At 35.3% G+C, this 25826-nt stretch overlaps 1 protein-coding gene across 35 annotated transcripts in view; it reads right to left on the bottom strand.

Moving 5' to 3' along the window:
- Positions 1-25826, bottom strand: part of INPP4B (inositol polyphosphate-4-phosphatase type II B) — a 747831-nt gene that overhangs the window by 185718 nt on the left and 536287 nt on the right. For all 35 annotated transcript variants that reach the window (XM_070258367.1, XM_070258371.1, XM_070258379.1 and 32 more), the window contains 2 exons: positions 22712-22784; positions 10377-10524 (listed from right to left, as the gene is read on the bottom strand). In XM_070258367.1, the coding sequence (XP_070114468.1) occupies positions 10377-10524; positions 22712-22784 (221 nt within the window). The remainder of the gene's footprint in view (positions 1-10376; positions 10525-22711; positions 22785-25826) is intronic.

The following is a 25826-nucleotide window of genomic DNA, read 5'->3' as shown; positions in this document are numbered from 1 at the left end:
CAGATATATATCTATATATATACACTTATAGTTCTATAATATAGCTCTAAAAATATAGAGCACAGAATATTTGAAATATATAGTGTTGAAAAAAGTTTATCTTCATTGATATAAAATATTCTATCACCATGAATTTAGTATATGTACATTTACAAACACTAATATCTAAGACAAAGCAGGTACATTCACTCAAAGAAGTGTAATAAAACTTTTATTTAAAGTTTTTACATCCCAAACTCTATCCCATTCTCCCCTACTAAAGTATTTTGGTTCAGATTTTTGATATTTCATCTACAAGACTGTTTCTCTGCATGATACACACAAATATTTATATGTTTTATATAAAACTGAAGAGAGACTTAAAGTTAATTGTTATAAAATATTCTTATCCTTTCTTCTAAACTCCCAACACCATATACCAGAAAGTTTCTCTATTTCCCTAACCCTGGGATCAATGAAGAAAAATAAGCGTAAGGAAGAAATGAAGCAGGAGAAAAAGAGAAAAATACATGACATAAATCAAACTAATTTTTTCCTGGGGAGTTTTATGGACAATAAGGTTCTTCACTGAAATATTTCATTTGTTTAAAGCTTTTGGTAATATGACAGGTTTTCAAACATAATTTTATAGTGTAGAAATGTATACTTTTTTGATAAAGCTAAACACTGCGGCCACAGAGCCTCCCGTCTAAACATCTCCGTGTGCACACCGTGATTTAATACTGTATTTGAAGCTGTCACGGAGCTTCAATTCTATGAGTAACATCATTCTGTCTAGTAACTAACATATTTCAATGCAGACTGAGCATAGCAAAGCTCTGAAGTAGTACAAAATCTGAAGAAAATACTCAACATAAACAAAATATGTGGCAACACTAAAACAAACTATAAAAATTTTATAGGTGCTTGTTTGGCAAGACCTACATAATCTGCATGTGACCTGAATTGAAGGACTGTTAAGCTTGAAGCATTATAAACACAGGCAAAGATGCACATATGCACACACACACAGACACATATACACACCTTCTATGTGTTTAGGGTGTCTGAGCTGTCTTCAACATGTCACTCTCCTTTCCTTTCATTATAATCACTCCACAATAAACCACTTGCTATTTCCTCCACCCTTCAAGCATGCTAGATCAAAGAACTGGTCTGCTTTACAATACCGAATCCCTTATGTATCATGAATATGGACTAATTTAGGAAACTTCTCAGAAGCAAGGTGTTACACTAAGTACTTTGTAAGTAGAACGTCCTCCTTCTCCTTCCCCAATATACAGTTCCAGCATAGGCCTCCAGAGGTTAAACTCCTACTGGAAAACTGCATTTTATAAGATTTCAATCAGATTGTGTGAATTTGAGTTGTGAGCCATAGATTTTAAGGAAATAAGGCCATTGGCAGAAAAGCCACTAGCAGACTGTGCACTGTCACAGGCAAGAAATGATGGCGGGTTGGGATTAGAGTAAGATGGAGTGAAAAAGTAAAAAACAGATGAGTTTTAGAGAAAGTGTGGAATCAGAATGATTGGAAATTGATACTCGATATTCGAGCTTGAATGTGCATAGAGATAGTGAGACAAGACAAAAATGTATGTCCTGTGTTTCTGCATTGGACTGTTGGACAGAGGGTGGTATCATTTACTGAGAAAGGAATTAATTGAGGGAGAATGATTTTAAAGGGAACGTCATGAGCTATGTCTTAGACATGTTGACTTGGAAGTAATTACAAAACATCTAAGTGGAAACATTTAGCAGGCAGTTGGATGGAGGTATCTGGAGCTCAGAAGACAATATGAATTGGAGGATTTAGAAAACAATAGCACACAGATGACAATGGATCCTATGGGAGTGGATGCAACTGATCAGGAAGAGCACAAAGAGTGAGAGAGCATGGAGATGGAGAACCATGCACAAAGAATCACCAACATTTCAGGGATGGGCAGGAGGAGAAGAGTTTCCTATGAAGACAGAGAAGGCATGACTAGGAAGGTCACCTGACTACCAAGGGTGTGTGCAGCCATAGCAGCTGATGGAAGACTGCTTCAAGAAGCAGTTGAATGCTACCAAGCGGCCAAAAAGATGAAGGCTAAAGATTGTTCACTAGATTTAATGACAAAGAAGTCATTGGGAGATTTTAGCCTATAACTATTTCAGCCTTCAACAGATCAAATATCCAGAAAAGACAGAGAGAGACAGAACATTGCAAAAACAACTAATTCATTGTAATGACAATTTTAAGTTACTAGAAATTAAAAGATATATACATCCCCCTGTTCATAGCAGAATTATTTACAATAGCCAAGATACGGAAACAAATATTGATGGATGAATGGATAAAGAAAATGTAGTGTGTATATATACAATGGAATATTATTTCCATAAAAAAGAAGGAAATTTTGCCATTTCTGACAATATGGATGAACCCTCAGAGCATCACACTAAATGAAATAAATTACACAGGGAAAGACATGATCTCAATTATGTGTGCAATCTAAACAAAAAAACAAAACCCAACAAACTCATAGACATAGATACAGAGAACAGATTGGTGGTTGCCAGAGGTGTAGGGTCAGGAGTGGGCAAAATGGGAGAAGGGAGGCGAAAGGTACAAACTTCCAGTTATAAAATAAATAAGCCATGAGAATGCAATGTACAACCTTGTGACTACAATTAACGATACTATATTGCATATTTAAAAGTTGCCAAGGGAGGAGATTTTAAAAGTTCTCATCACAAGAAAAAAATTTGTAACTATGTATGGTGATGGATGTTAACTAGACTTCTTGAGGTGGTCATTTCACAATATATACACATATGGAATCCTGTTGTACATGTAAAACTAATATAATGTTATATGTCAATTATACCTCAATAAAAAAATTTAAAAGAGACAGAATAGAAATAAAACCAGCAAAACAAAATAGAAATAGAAATATAAGTATGCAGTTCACACAAGAAGTCTGTTTAAAAAAAGAAAGATAATAAAGATAAAATAGAAATAATTAATTGAGACAACAGGAAGAGTAGAATTGATAAGTCTAGAAGAATCCTCTTTCAAAAGATCAATAAAAATCAAATATATTAATCCTTATAAAAAATATACAAAAGCTATATGAAGAAAACTACAATAGTATATTTGTACATATAAAAGAGGATTTGAGCAGACCATATTCCTGAATGTAAAGAGTGAATATTCCAAAGATGTCAGTTCTTTTGAAAGTAATTTTGCTGTTATTGTCTCCATTCAATGTTTTTAATTACTTTGCTTATGACAGTGGAGAGGCATGGAAACTTGGCAAGTATTATAAGGAGGTGAGAAAGAAATAGAATATTGAAAATATGATATTGAAGATAGTAAGTTTTCAGAAATGTAGCTAATTTCACATCTCATTTTATCATGTTATCAAATAAATTCTTGATTATTAAAATTTAAAATGCAAAATAAATGAAAATTTAATAGTGAGAGTATTGATTAATATTGAACTGATCTCAAAATAAAGACAAACTTTCTAAGTATAATGAAAAATCACAAAATATACATAAAATCTTACTATAAAAATAATAAAATATAAATTTAAGAATAATATTTGAAAAAATATGTCATAAAATATATACTGAATATATACTAAATACATAAGTAGCTCTTGCAAATCAAAAGGGAAACTATGAATACTCTGGTTCCCACATGGACATCTATGTGTATTTGTACTAAACATATAGATAAATGTACAACCACACAAAGTATCAAAAGTATAAATTTAAGAGGCAAGGGGACTCCAATAGTTGATACCAGCATATCACCCAAAAGGCCAGATAGATCCCACGGCATCTCAGTGGTTACCAGTCATCCCATAATAGAAACCACTAGGCATCCAAAGGACACTGCAAGGAATCAAGAATGCCTTTGTCACTGCTGCTCTGAAAACACAGTCAGCCCATCCTCATTTACCCATATATTTTCCTGAGGTAGGGAAGGGAGAAAAGTGAAATTCTGAATGCCTGGTAATTTTCCTAAAAAAACAGTCATCCAAAATTTTTAAACAAAGCATGAGGGAGACTTAAATTTTGAATGGACTTTGATGTTTGGATGGAAAGTAAACTGTTTAAACCAGAAGAAACCAAGGTATGGTTAACTGGCAAGTCTAAGTATTCTTTGTTATTTGTAAGGGTCAGTGTATTTCTTTTCAATTGCTGTGTAATAAATTACCATTCTAAATCCACCATCCAGAAATAATCATTGTTAACATGTTAGGATACATATTACTAATAGTTTAGTTTATTTCTAGTCTACTTTTTCTTCTAGTCTTTTTAATGTAGCAATAAAAATTAAGATGCAATAATTTTTACTGATTAGTAGCCTAGATTTTTATTTACCACTATATGGTAGAATCACAGATGTATTCATAATACAACTCAGATATGCAAGGAAAATTAAGCATGATACCAGGTCATAAAGGTCATGGGGAGCAAAATTTTGCTTTCCAAAGTGAGGCTTATGAAGATGAGAGTAGATGAAGAAAACAAGACACAGCCTTCCTTCTAGGTGGTGAAGTTAGAGTGATTTTACTTTCCCTTTTTTATATTTTCTATATCTTTACTATTTTCTATAGTGAGCATATATTATTTTTTTGGAAAAAATTCAATATACATTTTATATATTTGTAAAATATGGCTCCAGGAGCAAAGAATCAGAAAACTGCTAAGCACAACATAAGCCTTTCTTCTCAGCGGTAAACATAACTTGAGTGATGTCTACGATTCCCTGTTTGCGAATTTTTTGGACCTAAACCATAATATAAAATTCAAAGTGTAGTGTTGTGAAAACACTTCACCGCCAGTGCAAAAGCTGTGATGTATCTGAACCTGAACTCAGAAGGCTTAGGCCAATGGGAGGGAGCCCCAAAGAATTTAAATTCTATCACAGCCCTAAGACTTTGTGTATGCACAATCTCAAATTTAATAAAAGTAGTTCGTGTTGAATGCAACGTGTTGAGTCACACTAACTGTGAGACGAAGAGACTAACAGCAAGAGAGCTTTTAGGTGGCAGCTGCAGGCAAGGACAGACATTGCGTAGGAGTGATGTGAAACTAGCTTCCGCACCATTATGTCTCTGCCAACATTTACATTCCATGTCATGACTGGCTGAGAAGGATAACGTTTTCCTCAATTATGCATACCGGTATGCATAATTCAAACAGGCAAATCATGCACACACGTGGTCTCTGCAAACACTCCCAATAACTTACTCTGTCAAGTGTTTACAAATCTCAGATGTAAGAAAGTTAATAACATACTTGGATGTTACGAGTGGAATTTCATTCTTACCAAGTTAAAAAAATTATGAAATCACTAATAATGCCTTATCTTTAAGACAATTTTGACTACACATATACCTTATATTTCCTTAATTCTCTTCCTTAACTGCTGTTTCTTTCACAATTAAATCCACAGTCAAATTTTAGGGATTTTCTCTCTGCGAGACTGATATTTATGAGACTAATTTATGACTGATTTATGAGACTGACAGTAATCATAGCAGTCTTTTCAATCTTCCATTTTCCACTCCCTTGGTAAAGGAGGGGCAGTTATGTAACAAAATATTAGAATAATTCCCTAAACAGTCCTACAGAGAGACAGCAACACACCAACTCAGAGAAGCTAACTGTATTTGGTCACCAGCTTACATATAAAAATTTAAATCTGGGGTGAAAAGGGAGATTGAAAGAGTCAATTTATCATGAAATCAATTTATCATGAAAGGGTAGGATTTTCAAAATCCAGACTCCACGGAAGTCCAGGACTGACCACATTTGCAAATTCATCTTCTTAGTAATTGAGAGGAAAGTTCATTTTTGTAAATAAAGTTTTGTTAAAACATAGCCACAATTATTTATTCACATATTGTCTATGAGTGCTTTGCTTCTGCAACAGCAGGCCCAAGCAGTAGAGGCGTGACCATATGCATTTCAAAGTCTAAAATATTTACTATTTTGTCCTTTAAGAAAAAGTTTTTGCTGACACTTGATGTAGGGCATGGCTAAGTTCATAAGTTCATATTGTATTTACTGACTTCTCTAAACAAAAATAAGATTATTTATCCCCATCTATCTAGCTAGCTAGCTAGCTCACTCCATCTATCCACAGGTCCTACACAGAACAAACTATGAAAAGGGTCTTAGTGACAGCTTACATCTGCTACTCATTGACTTATTACTCTTCACCAACTAAAATGATACAATTTAACTAATATTTATTTTAAAGATTCAGAAAATAGTTGTTGAGGTTTCTTAGCAATGTAAATGACCATAATATAAAGTTGGCCAGGGAAGTTTTTTTTGTTTGAAGAAAAAACTCCAAGCTTTTTGTTCAATAATTCCCCCAGGATAGATTTCCGAGCACGCAAAAGGAGCATTTTGCACTGCTTGCAGGAACTAAAAGATAACAGCACTATAGCACCCATAGTCTTCATCAAACAAAGTAAGATAGTCCATCTAAACTGTGTGGTTGGGAGGGAGGTTGAGGCAAGTAAAATACTTTCTGGGGTCTGAATAAGACTAGGGTTAAAGAGGCCAAGAAAAGAACTTCAGAGTAAAGTTGTGTGCAGGCTGGAGATTCCACCCAACCAAGAAAAATGTTTCAAGTCCTTTTGCAGGACAATGTCTCATTCTTACATATTTAATTTATTATATTATCTTATATCATATTAATTTCATATTATAATATAATTTAATTTTTATAGTATACCAATTTATATTATATTGCAAATATAGTTCTTAATTTATTTTCTCAGTTTGATGACATATCTTCAAGTAGATTTTTCAAGAAAGTTTAGTGGGTGACATTTTCTGAGCTCCTGCATACTTAATTATGTCATTTCCATTACCTTCATTCATAAAAAGTTCATAATCTGACCCTATATAATAAAGTGGGGTCATAGCCTTTACCTCTCAAAAATCAGTATTCAAAAATCAGTTATTCCACGGGCTTCTGCAAAGAAGTGTAAACTTAGCCTGATTTTAGCACGTAAAGGAAAAAATCAAAATTGCATACATTTTCACTGTTTTCTTTCAAGCTTCTGCACAAATTTTTCTTCCCCAAGAACACTTAAAATTATCTGGGAGTTTCCAGCTTTGTGCCCTGCACATCTAGCATCTTCTCTCTCATCATTTTGAACTCACTTCACCTTTGTTCAGCGTTTGAGGAGAGCTTATTCTGTTTGTCTTCCACATTACTGATAGGATTTCTCAGTGTCAGATCTGTTCTTTTCTGCTGGTTCTTTTCTGTGGCTTTAATTTGGCTGCTGTATTTTAAAATTTCATTATTCCCTCCACTATCCTTTTCTTCTCAGCATTTTCCCTATAGGATGATGGCTCTTTTCTTATGGTTTTCTGATTCTGTTTCATAATAGCCACACCTTCTTATACTCTAACCAGATGGCTAGTCAGTTTTCCTATTTCCCTTTTGAGTCTTCAGTATGATTTTTTCCCTACTTTATAAACTTTTAAAGATTCATTGTTGAATTTTTAAAACACATTCTAATGATGGGAGATCTACAAAGAAAAGCTGTTGGAAAAAGCAAAGGTATGTGGAACAGGCTGGTCATCACAGTGCCTAGCCAATTTTTAGAAGCTATTAGGTTTTTATAGTTTAAAATCAAAATAGGATTTTCTTCTCTGAACAATTCCCAATGTATACTGATGACAGTTCCTAGAGTTGTCACTAGCAATGGAACTTTATATATGGAGGAACTGTGCCTTGTCTCCACCAAAACTGCCCGCTATCCCCTTCCATGCATTTGCAATTTTTTTTCCTGCAAATACATAGGAAAAAAGACATACAGAGAAAGGCAAGAGAACAGGATGGGTGGACAACACTTTGTTGTGTTAAAAATATTAAAACAGTAATTACAGAGGCTATGCCTACTAAAATTCAATGGCTTAATGGCTGCTTTCTCCTTATTCTATACTCAATATATCCCCCTGGGATTTAGGGTCCATGAATGGATAGACAGAGAGCTACTAAAGGGAGTGGGAGCAGAGGGTGGGGTTGGAGATAGTCCTGTGGAGAACTCAAAAGCTGTAGACATGCAGAAGGTCAGCTGCTGAGCCTTCAAGGGGTTTCTAAACTGATAACAAAAGACAGATGCGGGCAGCAGTAGTGGTCTTTCTCTTCACTTTCTTTCTCACTAGCTTTCTGTATTTTTAGATGAAACAGCATTAGTCCATCAACTCATACTTCCAACCCCAAAATATGAGCCTAATAATTAGTCATTGTGTTATATATAGTATGTAGTATAATAATATAGTATTATGTTAATAGATTTCAGTATTTTGTAAAAAGTCATCATTTTCCATTTTCTGTGTCTATATGAATATTTTAGTGGGAATTTAGGACTGGCTAAATTTGATGCAGCTTTCAGGTGCAATTTTATAGGATAAAGCATAGCCCAACTTCTTTCTTTTTTCTTTTTTTTTGAGGAAGATTAGCCCTGAGCTAACTGCTGCCAATCCTCCTCTTTTCGCTGAGGAAGACTAGCCCTGAGCTAACATCCATGCCCATCTTCCTCTACTTTATACGTGGGATGCCTACCACAGCATGGCGTGCCAAGTGGTGCCATGTCCGCACCCGGAATCCGAACCAGCAAACCCCGGGCCACGAAAGCGGAACATGCACACTTAACCGCTCTGCCACCAGGCCGGCCCCTTAGCCCAACTTCTTAAATCTGCTTTGTCTGGCAACTCCTCTTCTGTGGCTCTCAGCTGAAATAAAGGTGCTAGGTTCTGCCTGTCACTTCTAACTCCTGCTTGTCTCCTGAGTCCTTCCTTATTCTATACCCTCTGTGAGGCACAGTTATTCTCTCCCACCCTTCCGTGTGAAATGTGATTTTGACGTCACTCCAGTAAGAGTGCTTCTTAGTGTCCAATAGTCTAGAATACAACAATGTTGAGGATGACACTTCTTTTATGACTTTGAAAACTCAAACTCCATGCTCCTCTAATCTGCACATAAGCTTGTTAATCCTTCCTGAGAGTTTCTGCCCATCACCTACTCTTACTATTAGCCCTAGGTAGGGATAAAATCGAACAATTTGGCTTACGCTAATTCATGCTTGCAGCTGGCTCTTATAAGTAGTCTGCTTAGGTTCTGAACATGCTCCAGGTTCTCTCGGGCTGAGTCAATACCTGCTGTCTGATTTCTGCGGCCTGATTATCATCACGCTGCTACTCTCAAGTGTCCGCCTTCCTGTCCCTCTTTCAATCTTTACTTCCCTAGCTCCAGGAAGTTGTCTTATATGTCTTATATGTTTGATTTTCCCTAAAATCCAGGTTCTGTTTTCTTTGTTCTTCACTGGGATATATATTATTTGCGCAGTCCTTCCTACCCTAACAAATCTTGTCAATACTGCCAGGCTTGACCATGGTGCACTCACTGGTTTAGGTCACTATGGCATCCCAGGGACTGAAGAGTCTACCAAAGGAGCACAATACTATTAAGCAACTTGGTGTACTATCGCGAGCATAGGCAGAAATCCAAATTTGGGACATTTTACATTTTCCTATATATTTTAGCAATTACAAAATGTTAACTATTAAAAATATTTGCTAATTTTCTGAGATTTAGGGCCTTAACAGTATTTAGTATAATGTAGTATTTGGCATTTTTAAAGTCACTAGAAGTTTATAAGGCGGAGAAACAAATTGTTTGATCAATCATGGCTCAGAGATACTCTTATCAACAATCAGCTTCAAATCCTTCTGTTATATTATAGCAATGGATTTAATTTTGTTGTATGACATACTGTCCATTCACATAGTATACTGTATCAATCATCTCAAAGAGTGCTTAGACCAAGAAATATCTGAAAACTTTGTTACAGATGAGTAGTCCAAAGAAGGGTCAAGTAGGAATTCCTTACAGAAACAGTGATCATAAGCACACAGGTAAGGACACAAGGATTATTAGCTAGGTCAAAGCTCAGGTTATTGGCTAGACACAAGTGATACAATAACAATCTAATGCAAGCCACAAATGAGAGTCACATATGTAATTTTAAATTTTCTAGTAAAAACAAGCAAGTGAAGTTAACATATTTTATTTAACCCCAATATATCCAAAATGTTAAGATTTCATTATGATGTCAGTCCTTTTTTTGTTTGTATGCTAAGAATGCAAAATCTGGTGTGTATTTTAGACTTACAGAACATCTCAAATTAGAACATTCACATTTCGAGTGATTAATAGCCAAATAGGACTAGCGGCATCATACTAGACAGTGCAGTAGTCTAGATTTTTATATCATCATACTTTAAGAAAAAATGTTTTATAGAAAAAATAATTAACATGAGAGATATTAAAAATTACTTTTTCTTACCTACACAAATCTTCTTTTATGTGAAGAGAGATCAATTCCTTAGGAATATGAAAAGAAAGTATGCTCTCTGACATCTGCTCGCGGATTCGCATCCACTTATTGTCAGATGTGGGAAATCTATATAATTTACACACTGGGTTCTTCAACACTGGGAAGAAAGAAAAAATAAAAGGTTAAGAGTTAAATTATAAAGATATGTACATCAGATGAGGCTCAATTAGCCAAATCATTAATCAGAGTACCATTCTAATTATTTATTGGATCAAAAATTTATTTTTTATCAAAATCTATTTGTGTTTGAATTGCTAAGAATTTTGTGGTTACATCTCATCTTTTCAGTAGTTTCTGAGACATATAGTCTTTATTAAATTAAAAAATGATACATCAAATTCCAATTCATAAATACGGCTACATGGTTTTTTAATTTATGACCTATTAATTTCTTTCTCTTCTAAAGATTTCTTAAGGCATATGTTTTTATAAATATAGATGAAACTATACGTATATATACATAATACACACTTTGAAAAAATATATTTCTGAATTTCTTCTGATCACTCTTAGTCAATTTTACCCACTTACATAGTAGGTGACAACTGATATGTTATTTCAGAGGTTTTAAATGGCTCTACTACTAAAAATGATTTATTTCTTAAATGTCAGAAAGGTTCATTCCTTGGCTTAAGATCCATTACAATTAAAATATTATGCATACTTGAGTGCCAATGCGTCGATAACACACTTGTCTGAAACCACATATTATCAGAAGAAAGACAGGGAGACTATGAACAAACTCTATTTAAGGTGAGTGGGCAGTGATTAGGGGAGAAGGAACGAGGTCATGCTATCAAGAATTTTGAAAAGTTTAGGGAAAAAGTAAAGGGCCAGCTATTAAGATAAGACTTGATACTTTTTTTTCGCCAGGACAGCACTCCTACCACACACTCCCAAGCCGTATATTTCAGAGCAGAATTTTATCTCCATTGCTCTTGCACAATGGATGCCTTTGTTACACTCAGATGCCAAAGCTTAATGGGCAATAAAATATCAGGTCAATCACCAGTCAAGTATCTATGATTATTTGGCTCCAGTTTACCAATAAAGCTGATTAAAAACAGAATTTGATATTGAAATGGATGTAGGGCTTTAAATAATATCAAGCATGGTATGTGGGCCAAGTCTCCTAAATGTATAGGGTAAAATGCCTTTCAAAATTTTAGGGTTCTATAAGACTCTATCTCATTCACTACCTGAATAACATATAATATCCTTCTGAACATTAAAGTGAGGATCTATTCATCCATTCTTCTGCAACCATGTGTTCTCAGAGTACAGTCTGGACATTATTTTTATCAGAATTGATACTACATTGGAAACCTTGATTTCAAACATCCCACTCTTCAATGACCAAATTCAAAGCTACCCCCTACTAAAAATTAGCCACAGTGCTCACTTTTCAAAAGCACCTATAGAAGCTAGAAGACGGCAAAATATCTCCAGTATGTTGAGAGACAACATTTCAAATCTAGAGTTGTATATCCAAAGAGATTATATTTTTAACATAAACACGATCTTTAAGTTTTATCAATTAGATCATATCACAGATCCATATATAAAGTCAATTATGTTTATTTTTTCTTTTTTTGTTGAGGTATAATTGATATATAAAATTATATTAGTTTCAAGTATACAACGTAATGATTTGACATTTGTATAATATTGCAAAATAATCAGCGCAATAAGTCTAGTTAACGTCTGTCACCATACAGTTACATTTTTTTTTCTTGTGATGAGAACTTGTAAGACCTACTCTCTCAGCAATTTTCAAATACACAATACAGTATTATTAACTATAGTCACCACGCTATACATTACATCCCCATGACTTATTTAATATAACTGGAAACTTGCATCTTTTGACTTCCTTCACTGATTTTTGCCCATCTGCATCCCCCTGCCTCTGGCAACCACCAATCTGTTCTCTGTATCTATGAGTTTGTTTCTTGGTTGGTTTTAGTTTTTGTTTTTTTACATTCCACATATAAGTGAGATCATACAGTATTTGTTTTCTCTGAATTATTTCACTTAGCATAATGCCCTCAAGTTTCATCCATGTTGTCACAAATGGCAAGTTTTCATTCTTTTTTATGGCTGTATAATAATCCGTTATGTTTATATATACCAAGTTTTCCTTATCCATTCACTGTTGGTGAACATTTAGGTTATTTCCACGTCTTGGCTACTGAAAATAATGCTGCAATGAACATGGAGGTGCACATATCTTTTGGAATTAGTGTTTTTGTTTCTTTGGATAAATACCCAGAAGTGGGATAGCTGGATTCTATAGTATTTCTATTTTTAACTTTTTGAGGAAACTTCATACTGTTTTCCATAGTGACTGTACCAGTTTACATTCCAACCAACAGTACACAAGGGCTCCCTTTTCTCCACATCCTTGCCAACACTTGTTATTTCTTGTCTTTTTGATAATAGCCATTCTAACAAGTATGAGGTAATATCTCATTGTGTTTTTAATTTGCATTTTCCTGATGACTAGTGATGTTGAGCACCTTTTCATGTACCTGTTGGCCATCTGTATGTCTTCCTTAGAAAAATGTCTTTTCAGATCGTCTGCTTATATTTTAATTGAATTTTTTTGTTGTTTTTGCTACTGAGTTGTATGAATTCTTTACATATTTTGGATATTAGGCCTTATCAGATATATTTTCGTTCATCTGAAATATAAGAACCTACAGCCATCAATAAAAGAAACTACGATATTTCATTCATTTTTAAAGTGTAAATGTTTCAAAGATTTAAGAATTTTATTACAACTTCTATTGGCATATCTCTAGGGTTGGAGAAGAAGAAAAAGTGTGTATTTAATTCAATGTAGGCTCAGTTTGGTTAAGCCATTTATGGGATCTCATGAATTCTAACATAGCTAACATGAGTAGGAATATAAATGCATCCTTTTATAGTAAGACAAAAACTCAGTCTCTGAAATGTCCCAATTTTTCTTTAGTATTCTAAGCAAATATTTAATTACTTGCTTTATCTATACTCAGTATATGCACTGCTTTTTAACCTCTGGTTTTTTTGAAAGATTACACACAATCTTTGTATCTCCCAAACCATGGTTAAAAATCCTTGGCTTTCTCTTCTCTTTTATAAAACAACAATTATTTTTTAGAAAATTTATATTTTGAAGTAAGTCACAAAATATAAAATTCTTCATTTTCTCTGTTATCCCCAAACTAGGCCTTCAACTTTTGATTTTATTGCTTTCATTTTAATGCTCTTCAATGTGTTTTAAATATACACTTTGGTAAAATAGCTTAAGTAGAAATCAAGGGCGATTTGATTAATGAGCTCTAGAACTCTCCTCTGGCCATCCAGGACACATCACCCAAAGACTCTGTGGGAATGCTGCTGTTTGTACGGGAAACACTTGGGGCAAATAAAAAATCAGGCAACTTGATCATCAAAAAAGAAAAATTCCCAATAATGTCTCCCATCTAACTTTTATGTTATACATTCTGATCTTTCAAAACTCACAGGTTTACAACATTAGCACAAAACTGTATATACTTATCAGGATCTCAGTGTAGATATAATGATATCCACTTTACAAGCCAATTTAATCTAGTAGCATTCCTTATTGAACATCAATCTATGAATAAAGCGAAAAAATTTCCTCTGTAGCCTAAAATACCATATAATGGAGACTGACCTCAAAGATGAAAAAATATGGCCTGACTTTAACTGCCATGCAAATTTGTTGCACTGGTTACAAAAAAGACCAGATAAGATGTTCTTAACTCAAAATTCTTGCTGAGTTGATAGTGGGGAGATTTTGTCACATTCTCAGGTAAAAGAAAGGCATGGTATTCATGCATTAACTGTTGAACAATAGGCCATAAATGATGAATGCTTTTGGCAATTTTTTTAATGCTTCTTCCCTGTAATAGAGATACAGTTTCAACAATTCCATTCACACACTCCAGCTGTGTAAATGGGTCCATCACTTTCAGCTCTGGCTCTCCACTGATGCCAAGTATTTCTTCATATAGAAAATGCAAATCTGACTATACGATAGGCTCAGCTCAGCAAAGAAAACTATCTAAAATCTTTTATACATTCTTTTTAAAGAGACTCCTGTGTAATAAGTATTCTCTTCATTTTTTTTTTCACTGTTTTTGCCAAGACAATTGCTAAAAATATCATGTAACAGATTCTCCTAAGAGAAAAGTAGTAGAGACGTCTTGGATCACATCATGGCCCTTTGATGCCTTAATCAGGGTAAAGTTCTAAGCTGGTCCAGATATTGATACCTTCTCCTTGAAGTCTACTTCCTAAGGTGAACACATGATAAAAAACAAATGACAGAATTGTTTCCCCCTAAATTGCAGCACAACTCAAATTTCCATATTGTTTCTCTTGGACACTGTAACAGGGCCTCTTTAACAAGGTAATGCCCACTTGCTTTTTCATGGGATTCAGCAATCGTGAAAGCCAAGCTGCCCCAAGTCTGAATTATCAAAGTAGAGATGCCAAAGAAGTGTTCAACAAAGCCAAAAAGTATAGACAATATATAAGAAAGATGGCTGCTCAAGAAGCCTGGGGCAGAAAAGATAAACCAGAGAGACATCACAGGGCTGATTTCTCTTCTTTGTGTGTGCATTAGGGATGTCAGTGGTTTGGACAAAGGATTTTGGAAATTTGGATTCAGAGTCGAGAGGTTCATCAAAAAGTCAAACACTTTTTCAACAGGTTGTCTTCACTATATTTCCCCAAAGGAAGCTCATCTGTGATTATCCTCCTGCATTTTCTTGCTTTTAGGAGGTAGTAGAAGTCACATATTCAAATGGAATCTGACTCGATTGGCGTCAAGCCTTATAAAATCATTATTCTAATGCACTGCAGATTCTTGTAGAGAATCTATTCATTCTGTAGCTTTCAATTATGCAGTTGTTTAGTAGTTTAATTATTCAACTGAACACACATAGATTGTCTATTCTCCAAATACCACATTATATTTACTAAAGATAAGTCAGTGTAATCCAATTAGATATTGACACTCCCTCATTTGTACATGAAATATCTTAGATTTATATACATCTTAAACGCATGTCGGCTCTTTTTCAGATTGGATGAGAACTGAGAAACCTAAATAGAAATCACTAAAACACTACCCTATAGAAAAGAGATTGTAAGAAAACATGAGAGTATAATCACGGGCCCATTTAGAGCCAGTGCAAACAGACCTCAACTCGTATCAACAATGTGATTAAAGATTGTCTTTCAGAAAACCTGCAAAGTCACTTAGCCAGAGCATGCGCAAAAGAAGACATCATGACTTGAAATGACCTCGGAACCAAAAATCCTCCTTCCCACAGAACCCAAGCACCGAGACACGACCAGAACTTGAAAGCTGGAATTTTATCATAAGTGAGGGGTCCCTCATTCAGGAAGATCTGGTGTTAAAATTCCTTCTGCACCTCATGCAAAACTGTTTAGAATTCCATCAAAGATGTTTAGAACTCCATCACGAATGTTTAGAACCCCAGCATAAATGTTTAGAATCCCATCATAAATGTTTAAAACCTTACCCTAAAATGCCTGAAGCCCACCAATGAAAACCGGCCACACCAGCGTCTCCGCATGCCAACCTGTTCTCCCTAACCTCCTAAATTTTGTCCCAAATCTTGAATCAGAGAGACAGATCTGAGGGCAAAGCCCCCTGTCTCCCTGCAGATTGATCTCACAGAATAAAAGCTGAATTCTCCTCCAAAGGCTGATGCCGTAATTAATTGGCTTGCTTATGCTGATCAGGTAGAGAACCAGAATTTTGTGCAGTAACAAGAGGAGCTTGGAAAATACAGCAAAGAGATCTCTCTCTCTCTCTCTTTTTTCTTTTTTTGGTGAGGAAGATTGGCCTTGAGCTAACATCCATTGTGAATCTTTCCCTTTTAGCTTGAGGAAGATTGTCCCTGAGTTAACATCTTCCTCTATTTTGTATGTGGGATGCTGCCACAGCATGGCTTGATGAGTGGTGTATAGGTCTGTGCCCAGGATTCGAAGCTGCTAACCCTGGGCTGCCAAAATGAAGCATGTGCACTTAACCACTATGCCACCGGGCTGACCCAAAGAGATATCTCTTTAAAAATGGTAAAGATTAAATCAATCGTAAAAAAAAAATAAACTCCCAAGAAAGTTTTAGTAACTTTTCTCTAGGTTTGTCATAAAATACAAATTATGTAATTGTTTGTGTTGTTTTTAAAGTAAACAAAAAAAAACTAGGAATAGGATATAAGTTGAGTTGGACAAAGTGCTGCTTCCCTCGTCTAGCCAAACCCACAAGCTCTTGGCACTCCATCTTCAATTCAAGGCCAAGTATAAGAAAGTCTATTACAGATGTCAGAATAAAACATAAAAATAGTACTTGCCAGCATTTAGTCTCCAATTGGTGATAATTGATGAGTTTTGTGTGTAGAATTTGGATTTTAGATTTTGAGTGGTCAGAAAAATGATTTGCTTCATTTATGCTAGTTTGAATGATTTGGTCTGTTCATTCTAGTTCAGTCATTAAAGAAAAAGACTCAACTAGAAAAGGTAGAAGCTGGCTAATATTTCATGCTGAGCAACCTGGAATGACCTGTAGTTCACTGAACTCAAGTTGTTTCTTGCCAATTTTCCTCTGCTCCAGGCATTCCCTATACCTCAAAGGAATGCCCTTCTTTCCTGGCTACAGGTAATGATCCTATAAACTCAGCTCAGCTAGCGCCTCCTCCAGGAAGCCTTCCTTGGCTTCTATCCCCTCCCTCCCTACAGGTGGCTCCCCTTTGTACATCCCATCCCCATCTCTATCATGGTTCTTACCAGTTGTGATACAATTGTCTGCTTACTGTTCTGTGTCTCCCATAAGAATGTGAACTTTGTGAAGGCCACGACTGTGTTTTCCTTGTCTTCATTTTATCTCCTGAACCTAGCACACTGACCAGAAAATGCAAACATTCCACAGAGATGAGCTTAAACCTTGCAACTCAGATGCTTCCCATCATTACAGGGAAAATGCAAGAGGGAAGGACATAATAAAAACCCTCACTTCAAGGGAGAGCACAGGCATCAGGATGGAGGAAGGAAAAACCACAGTTGAGAGAAAGACCCCATCACATTCATCCACAAAATATGACCTTTGTGACTATATCATTTCCTTGACTTTATTTTTCTTCTAATTTACTCAAGTGGGCAGTGGAGAAGGTAATGGGCTTACAACAGGAAGATAGTTGAAGCATTTAAAGGTGTGTAAGAGATGATTCTATTGATTTTTAGATAGTAAAATTCACTCTTCCACTGAAGCTACTTAACATGCTAAATATATTAGTACACAGTAATGAAAGGATATGGAAATTCCAAAACAGCAGGTTAACGGACTCTACTACAGTTGTCAAAACAGCAAAGGGAAAAGAAATCTGGAGAGTAAGTATAAAGGACTAAGGGCAATGTTATAAGCCAAAATGGCCCCCAAATTTTACAAATCAGAGAATTATAAATACAAGGACAAAATCTATTCAAAGTAGTATGGAGAAAATACAACAGAGGTATCTTTGTTAATATAAGATGATATCATCTAAAATTTGACAAGGTAGTAGATATAGTACCTCATGAATGAAAAGAGAAAAAGGGGGAAACTGGGGTTTTCTTTTTGGCTGGAATGCATCAGTACTCAAAATGAATAGAGAGGAAAATATTTCTGACAATCTCTTAAAATATTGCTAGTCATGCATTGCTTTGGATGGGGGTGGTAGTGAGGAGAATGTTACCCCAATATTTTTTTTTTTTTATTTTTAGCTCATTTGTGTGGTATTGGGAAAAGCAATTAAAATCCATGGTGCCTTATGAGGCAGAAAAAATTTAAAAATGAGAATTTGGTAGAAATTTTTAAAGAAAGTAACAGATTATTTTATTTCAAACAATTAAATTTCAACATTTTTCTCATGGAGAAAATAACAATGCAGTTCTCTGTTACCTGAAACATCAGTTCAAATGATAAGATACATGTGTTATCAGCCATTTGACAAGCATTTATTGAGTTCCGATTGTATTCTGGCCCTGGAGATATAGAAATAAATAAGCAATGTTCCTTCTTCTTAAATAGCTTATAATCTAATCTAGCATCTTCTGCAAAGCAACAATAGTAGATGGATTAACCCTATTTTGGGAAAAAGAATCAAAGATATAGCAGCCTATTTTGAGACAAGGTGTGATTTCTCTGTGAAGCAAGAATTACAAACACGAATAAATTCCCCACATAGGAGGGGACTGCCTGTATTTAGGACTGACAGCACTACAGTCCCCTTGTCTCGGTTTACATTCCAACCACACGGTCATGGAAATCATCGCCGTCAGATATACCCTCTGTGAATATGAAGGATAGTATACACGTTGATATACAGCATTAAAGTAAGCTTTAAAGAATATAAAGGAAGACTTCATGACTCAAGAAGCATGGAATTCAACGAAGGAAGATGCTGTATCAGATCGAATGCTTGCTGGCAGGGGGAAACTCACTCAAAATGTGAAGATAATAGGAAACGTTGTGACAGGGCCCATCAGCTCCTCAGGGTAAGGGTCCATGGGCTGAAGGACTCTGCAGCACTATACTCTTACAAGGAAAACTGGGAGAATTAAGACATCTAGAAAGAACTGTCTTCTTGACAAAATTTTAAAATGGTACATCTGTGGTCAGGCTTATTAAATATAAATAACTCCTGGGAAAGACAACTGTAAATGACAACAAATAGATATATCACTCCACGTGAAACTGATTAAAAGGAATACTTTTATGAAATACTTCTAAAAAGAAGACAAACATGTAAAAGCTAAGCTATGCTATATCAGCTTCAAACATTTGAGAGCCAAAAAGGAAGTCAAAGACTGTCCAGGTTAATTTGATCACTTTAAAAGAACTGATGAGCAAAGAGCCTGACCTGTCTATCAGGTCGCACTGCTGGTTGGCACATCTAGGCTTTGACACCAGTTCTTTCGACAGTTCGTTCAGTGCTCTGATATTAAGACCACAAGAGCCCACTTGTAACTGTTCTGCTGCAGACGAGAGGCCTCAGTCGATGTGACTTAGCAGGCCCTGTGGCAGACCCGACCCTCTGCACTCCTCTATGTTCAAAATTAACTTCCCCTACTCCCCCAACAACAGGTTTAAGCATTCTTACTACCATTTTGCTTAAATGAATAAGCAAATAATTAAAGAGGTAAATTTCCTGTTTCAAGAACTTTATTCTGTGAATTATATAAAGTCAAACTGAATAAGAACTTTACATATCTAATACTTACAATGTCTTCTAGCGTGTCTTGTTTCACAAAATATAAAATCCAACAGCTAAAAGGAATTTGCCTCCCCATATAGGTAAGGTACTTACATATCCTTCTTACGGGATCATAAATTCTGTCCCCAGTCCTCCTCATTCTTTCTCTCCTTCTGCCCTCCATTACCCAGATTCCCAACATACTCATTCAACTTGCAAGGCAAACAGGACATAAAAAAGGTGGCACCTTAGGGGGAAGAACTTTTTCTTTTTCGTCTTACAATAGATAAGCGAATTTCCTGAATTATAAATTAAACCTCTAGAGATATAAATAGAATAATGAAGAGCTGCTATGAGGTAGGACATTCTCTTCCACTCACTCAGTAAGTACTTCATAACTCACTTGAGGCTGGCAAGTTCTATATAATACATTAATACAAAGACTTGAGAAGAATGTCAATAGCTCCCTTTGCCTACAGATTTTTAAAAAAAATACCACGTGGGACTATAATAGATTAATTCCAAAGTCGCTGAGTTTAGACATATAAATAAATAGAACCAAAGACAGAGGTACACACAAGCCAAAGTCACACAGAGAGGTATATTCTATACCAGCACAACACAATTTTATATTTTGAACAGAAACATTTCAAATACAGTACTTAGTTGTGTTTTTATCTAAAAATCTAACTTTTATAACATTTGCTGTCATTTATTCTTTTCTTCCCCAAATATAAGAAGACTCAAAGAAAATATATGTGGCAAATATCCTAGGTTCTGAGCACTCCTCCGGGTTGCCTGGACTAAGGACATTGAGAAATACATTCAGAAGTAAGTGGAATATCACCACAACTGTCACCACCATGAACGAAGAAAAGAAGTAATCAATCATCTTTCACTCCACTAAGTAAGCATATTTAAATTGCAGAATGCAGCTGCTTCCATCAATTCCATGTCAGTTGTCTTTGTCATATTACAATTTACGCATTAGGAATAGTCCCCAGTAATATGGAAGAATTAGTGCACTTCCAAGACTCACGCCTTACAGATTTTATGGCACAAGTATTAGGAGGTACAGATTTATTTTTCACTATGTCCCTCAGTCTCTTCTTTCTTATGTAATATATTTTCTACTTAGAGAGTCATTTTTCTCTTTCTCTTTGAAATTTATATTAAACCAATCAGTATTTTAAAAATGGCACTTCTTTTTGTGTGCATAAAAGATTACCAGGTTCACATGAGTGAATCATTAAAAAATTATCTTATAATTATAGTGTGGATCATTTTGGTGACAACCTTATTTATTCAGACTGTATATAAGAGGGAGTTAATATCTCCCACCCTTGATTTTATTTCTCAAAAATGGCATTTAGTAAAATAAATAGATTATCTGGATATATTAAATTAAAGACTAAAGGTTCGGTCAACTTTCAGGTGGAAAAATAAACGTGAAGAGGGGCTGGCCCCGTGGCCGAGTGGTTAAGTCCGCGCGCTCCGCTGCAGGCGGCCCAGTGTTTCGTTGGTTCGAATCCTGGGCGTGGACATGGCACTGCTCATCAGACCACGCTGAGGCAGCGTCCCACATGCCACAACTAGAAGAACCCACAACAAAGAATACACAACTATGTACCGGGGGGCTTTGGGGAGAAAAAGGAAAAAATAAAATCTTAAAAAAATAAATAAATAAATAAACGTGAAGAGGACCCTTTGAGGACACATTAGATATTTTAACCACGTTGATAACTTATCAGATACTTTGATGGTACATGACCGGGTAGATCCTTCACTGTTTAATGCACATCCCTTACTCATCTGCATTCTTAATACAACTTTTAAAAAAACACGTCATTTGGTCATAGGTTGAGAATTAGCTGCTCTTCTTTGGTATAATCTCTCATTCTATATAAGCATAGTTAATAGCTTTTTTATTGCTAAATTTTGAGTTCTCTGTACTTATAAGCACAGCCAAAGGGAGGCCTTCCTTTTCTCCATTTCCTATTATTAGTGGCTTCCTGCAGGGAAAAACTGTTAATAATTTAGGGGTTATGTATTAGCAAGCCTTTGAAGTTTGGTATCGTTCATTAAGCTGATTTTTATGCTATGTCATTGTTTAAGTGTACAACATGGTAGGGCTAGAAAAATATGAAGGCTTATTTTATTGTCACACCAACTTGTTAATTAATGGCTTTTTAGTAATGAACAGCCTAGTGATTAAGAGCAAAGCCCTTGGGATCAAAACTGGATTTAAATTCTGGACCTGCTATTTGCTAAGTAGGTGACCTTGACCAATTTCCTCATCTGTAAGATGGAGATAATGATAGTGTCTTCCTTATAGCACCTGTCAGAAGGCAAAGTAAGGCAAGGCATCTAAGGCATTTAGCACATTGTCTCTCACTGTAATAGTCATTATTTACTATTGTTATTAATGATAATACAATTTACTTTATCATTAAAAACTTTGTTCCATAATTACATATACATATTATCATATATTTTTTAACTGTACCATATGTCTCAATTTTACCCACAAGGTCATCATTTAACACATTGTTTAAGGCCCTATTGAAATTCAAATACATTGCTCTCATTAACACAGAATATGCATACAAACATAGCATGTACAAATACATGTATAAATTTTTCCTCATGAATCCATATGCCTACTGGTTTAACAACTTTGAGTTCTATAATTAGAAAGTCAAACTAAATAAGAGTTTCACATTTCTAATACTTATTCTATCTTCTAATGTGTCTTGTTTCAGATAATACAAAATCCAATAGCTGAAAGGAATTTGTTTTGCCATGTAGCCAAAGTATTTATATATCTTTCCTTACAGAATTGTCAAGTCTATGGCCCCACTCTGCTGGCTCCTCATGATTACCAACTCATTTTGTGAGCATTCACAAATGATTCTGTAAGAATGCTGCCCAGACTCAGTACTGAGTTCACAGGAAATTAAAATTTAGGTTCAGATGAAACTAACATGTTTCGAAACCTGAGGTACATACCTGCATTCAAAAAAGGTAAGTTATCTTTTCCGCTCACACTTTCTGGGGCTGTACATTCACATACCAGTGCACACTAGGAAAGGAAAAAAGAAGAAAGGAAACATGTTTGAAAATAAAATAAGAAATGAAATCGTTTTCTTTTGTTTGCAAAAATGAGGCTATGAACCTGGTTTCAAAAAGTTTTGAACACAACATTTTTGTAAAACTATTTTCAGCTTTATCTTCACTATGAAGCTTTTTTAGTGTGATTATTTACTTACATATATTATGACTGTAATATATTATTATAGACTCCATTTCAGTTCTAGTTAAAGATGACTTAGGAAAGAAAGAAAAAGATGAAAAAGGACTGTCCCCAGGATGCTAGGGAGATGTTCCTGGTACAGCAAATCACATTTGACGAGCTGAATGGGTTTGTATTTCTGTCCCCTGCGACGATTTTAGATCAATAAAAAGCAAATTATTTTCTAGATTTTCAGTAAAGCCAACTTTAAATAAAAGATTAAAATATGTTGTAGCATCTAATTACATAGGACAAAAGCAGATTTTTGTCTTCAGCAAAATAATGCAAACACTTGCTCATACAGTATAACAACTTATAAATAAGCTGATCATTGATTTATAAATAAGCAATTTATAAATAAGCTGATCCAGAGATCATGGATCTATTAATCCATGATGAACAGATTAAGCTCATGAGCCTTTACAGAACCAACACGTCTCTGGACAGAATGAGCGAAGAGACACAGAAGAGTACACTGCCATTTTCCTAGTGCGTGAGCCTTGAGTGGAAGACAACATCCCAGACATCTATTTCTAAGCGTGGGTCTTTCCTTAAGTTTCCTAGGAAATTGTAACTAACAGAGAAGCAAAACTCTTCTGACCCCAGGAGGTTGACAAGAGACCTATTTTCACACAGACACCAGCATTTGTTTCTTCAAATGAGTTTCCTTTTATCTCTAGCCAAAAAATAAAAAAAAAAAGGTGGGGAACCAAGAGAAGGAGGAGAGGAAATGTTCAGAGCAAACGTTATCAGACATAAGCAACTAAATGCAAATAAAAACAAAACAAACAAATGAAAACTCAGCAAATTCTTTTCATGAGGAGTTTTAAGGGAAAGTGCCATCCTTCTGTAGCACACATGGCTTTGCTCAAGAGACGCCAAGGGCTCAGACCACCACCCCCAGTAGGGTGTATCCAAATTGTTTGGGTATTTCCTTACTGTCCTAACTCTCTCTCTCTCTCCTCTTCCTCCTCCGGGCACAGGCCCCCTTGAGAATCATGGCCACTAAGGTCACTGTTACGATGGAATGTATATATCCCTTAAGCATTTTGAGAATAAAGATAAATAATTGAAAATATTGATTTAAATGTTACTTTCTGTATCCTTATAGTCCAATACTTATTCCTCTACCATAACAATTCATCACATTACTCAGGGAATTTCTTGATGGGGAAAAATAAGCTTTCATAATTTCTTTAGCGCTTATATTGAGGTCCTGGTTCACTGAAAGAATGAATAACTAACTGCAAACAGCTCTTAAAATTTTATTTTCTCCAAGTTATTTTCATGACCAACCAGATGTCAGAGGTGATCCTTTCTTTTAATCCACAGTTATTTTGGAAATTCACTTTCCAAATCACTAGAGCATTACAATGATGATACTTGGAAATACTGAAAATTCTTTATTCCTCCAATTTCCAATATTTCCTCTACTCCTTTCAGCCTATGTAGGGCTGTTAAAATAATCTTTCGTAAACATTATATTCATCACATCAATGTTCTGCTCTAGAATGTATAATGTGTATTTACTGCCCAATCAAATCCAATATTCTCAGATTAGTCTTCAAATCCTTTCATGATTTGTCTCTGACGTCCTTCCTCATAACAACCAGGCATATAGCTATGAGCCATCTTCCTGTCCAAAAGAGGATCATCATCTACAATATAGCATATAGGAATGGTTTAGATTAAACCCCTTTAGTGAAGAAGTCCATAATTCATAAGGACCAGGCTTTATCCTGAGAACTGGTCCCCTATATGAAGGCAGACCTGCCTGTTTGTAATAAAGACAATTTTCTGTTTCCTAACAGAAGGCCTGTATTATTTTACTAAACAGATATAGAAATATGACTTTCATACATTCATATCTCCCATTCAAACTGGAAGGCAGGTATTTAGGACAATTTTAACCTAATCACATTATTATTTTGCAATTGTATTTTGAAGCTCTACTATTCAGAATGCTCTCAGATTTAAATCCATGGCATATAAACAGAAAATATCCAAAAAATATTCACTAAATTAATATTTTCATATTTGGACTCAGTAGTTAGTTTCTTCAATTGTTTCCTGAGTATACCTTCTGTGTCTCTATTTAGATTGAAAGTTTTTTGAAGCTAAGAACTTCTTATTTCTTATTTCCTTAGGCTATTTTATTTAATTTTTTACAATTGACCCTAGAATCACTTTTATATGTGCTAGCTGCTACAGAAAATGCAAAGATTAAAATGATGTGGAATCTGTGCTTAAGGAGACTCAAGCTACACAGACTGTTCATTGCTATCATTATGATGGATATTTGCAGCATTACACACTTATATGGTGTGTGCTCTCAATGTAATGACTTAACATTTGTGATTCTGATCAGAAATAACAAATATCACAAGCTTTTTATACCACATGCAGCATCATGAACCAATTGATTTTGACGAATATGTTAGATGCTAAATGTGGCCAAGGAGAAGAAATAGAAGATACGCAAAATTCTTGGAGCTTAATGATATTTTTTTTTTCACTTTTTTTTTTTTTTAAAGATTTTATTATTTCCTTTTTCTCCCCAAAGCCCCCCGGTACATAGCTGTATATTGTTCGTTGTGGGTTCTTCCAGTTGTGGCATGTGGGACGCTGCCTCAGCGTGGTCTGATGAGCAGTGCCATGTCCGCGCCCAGGATTCGAACCAACGAAACACTGGGCCGCCTGCAGCGGAGCGCGCGAACCCAACCACTCGGCCACGGGGCCAGCCCCGAGCTTAATGATTTTGAACATCAACTAACATATCAATTTGTCATGTCTTGGGCTAGAAAATTAGCAAAATTGTAAGAACAATGATCA

This window comes from Equus caballus, chromosome 2, assembly GCF_041296265.1.
Source record: "Equus caballus isolate H_3958 breed thoroughbred chromosome 2, TB-T2T, whole genome shotgun sequence".
In the NCBI taxonomy this organism is placed as follows: domain Eukaryota; kingdom Metazoa; phylum Chordata; class Mammalia; order Perissodactyla; family Equidae; genus Equus; species Equus caballus.
This window is presented reverse-complemented; position numbering and strand designations above follow the sequence as displayed.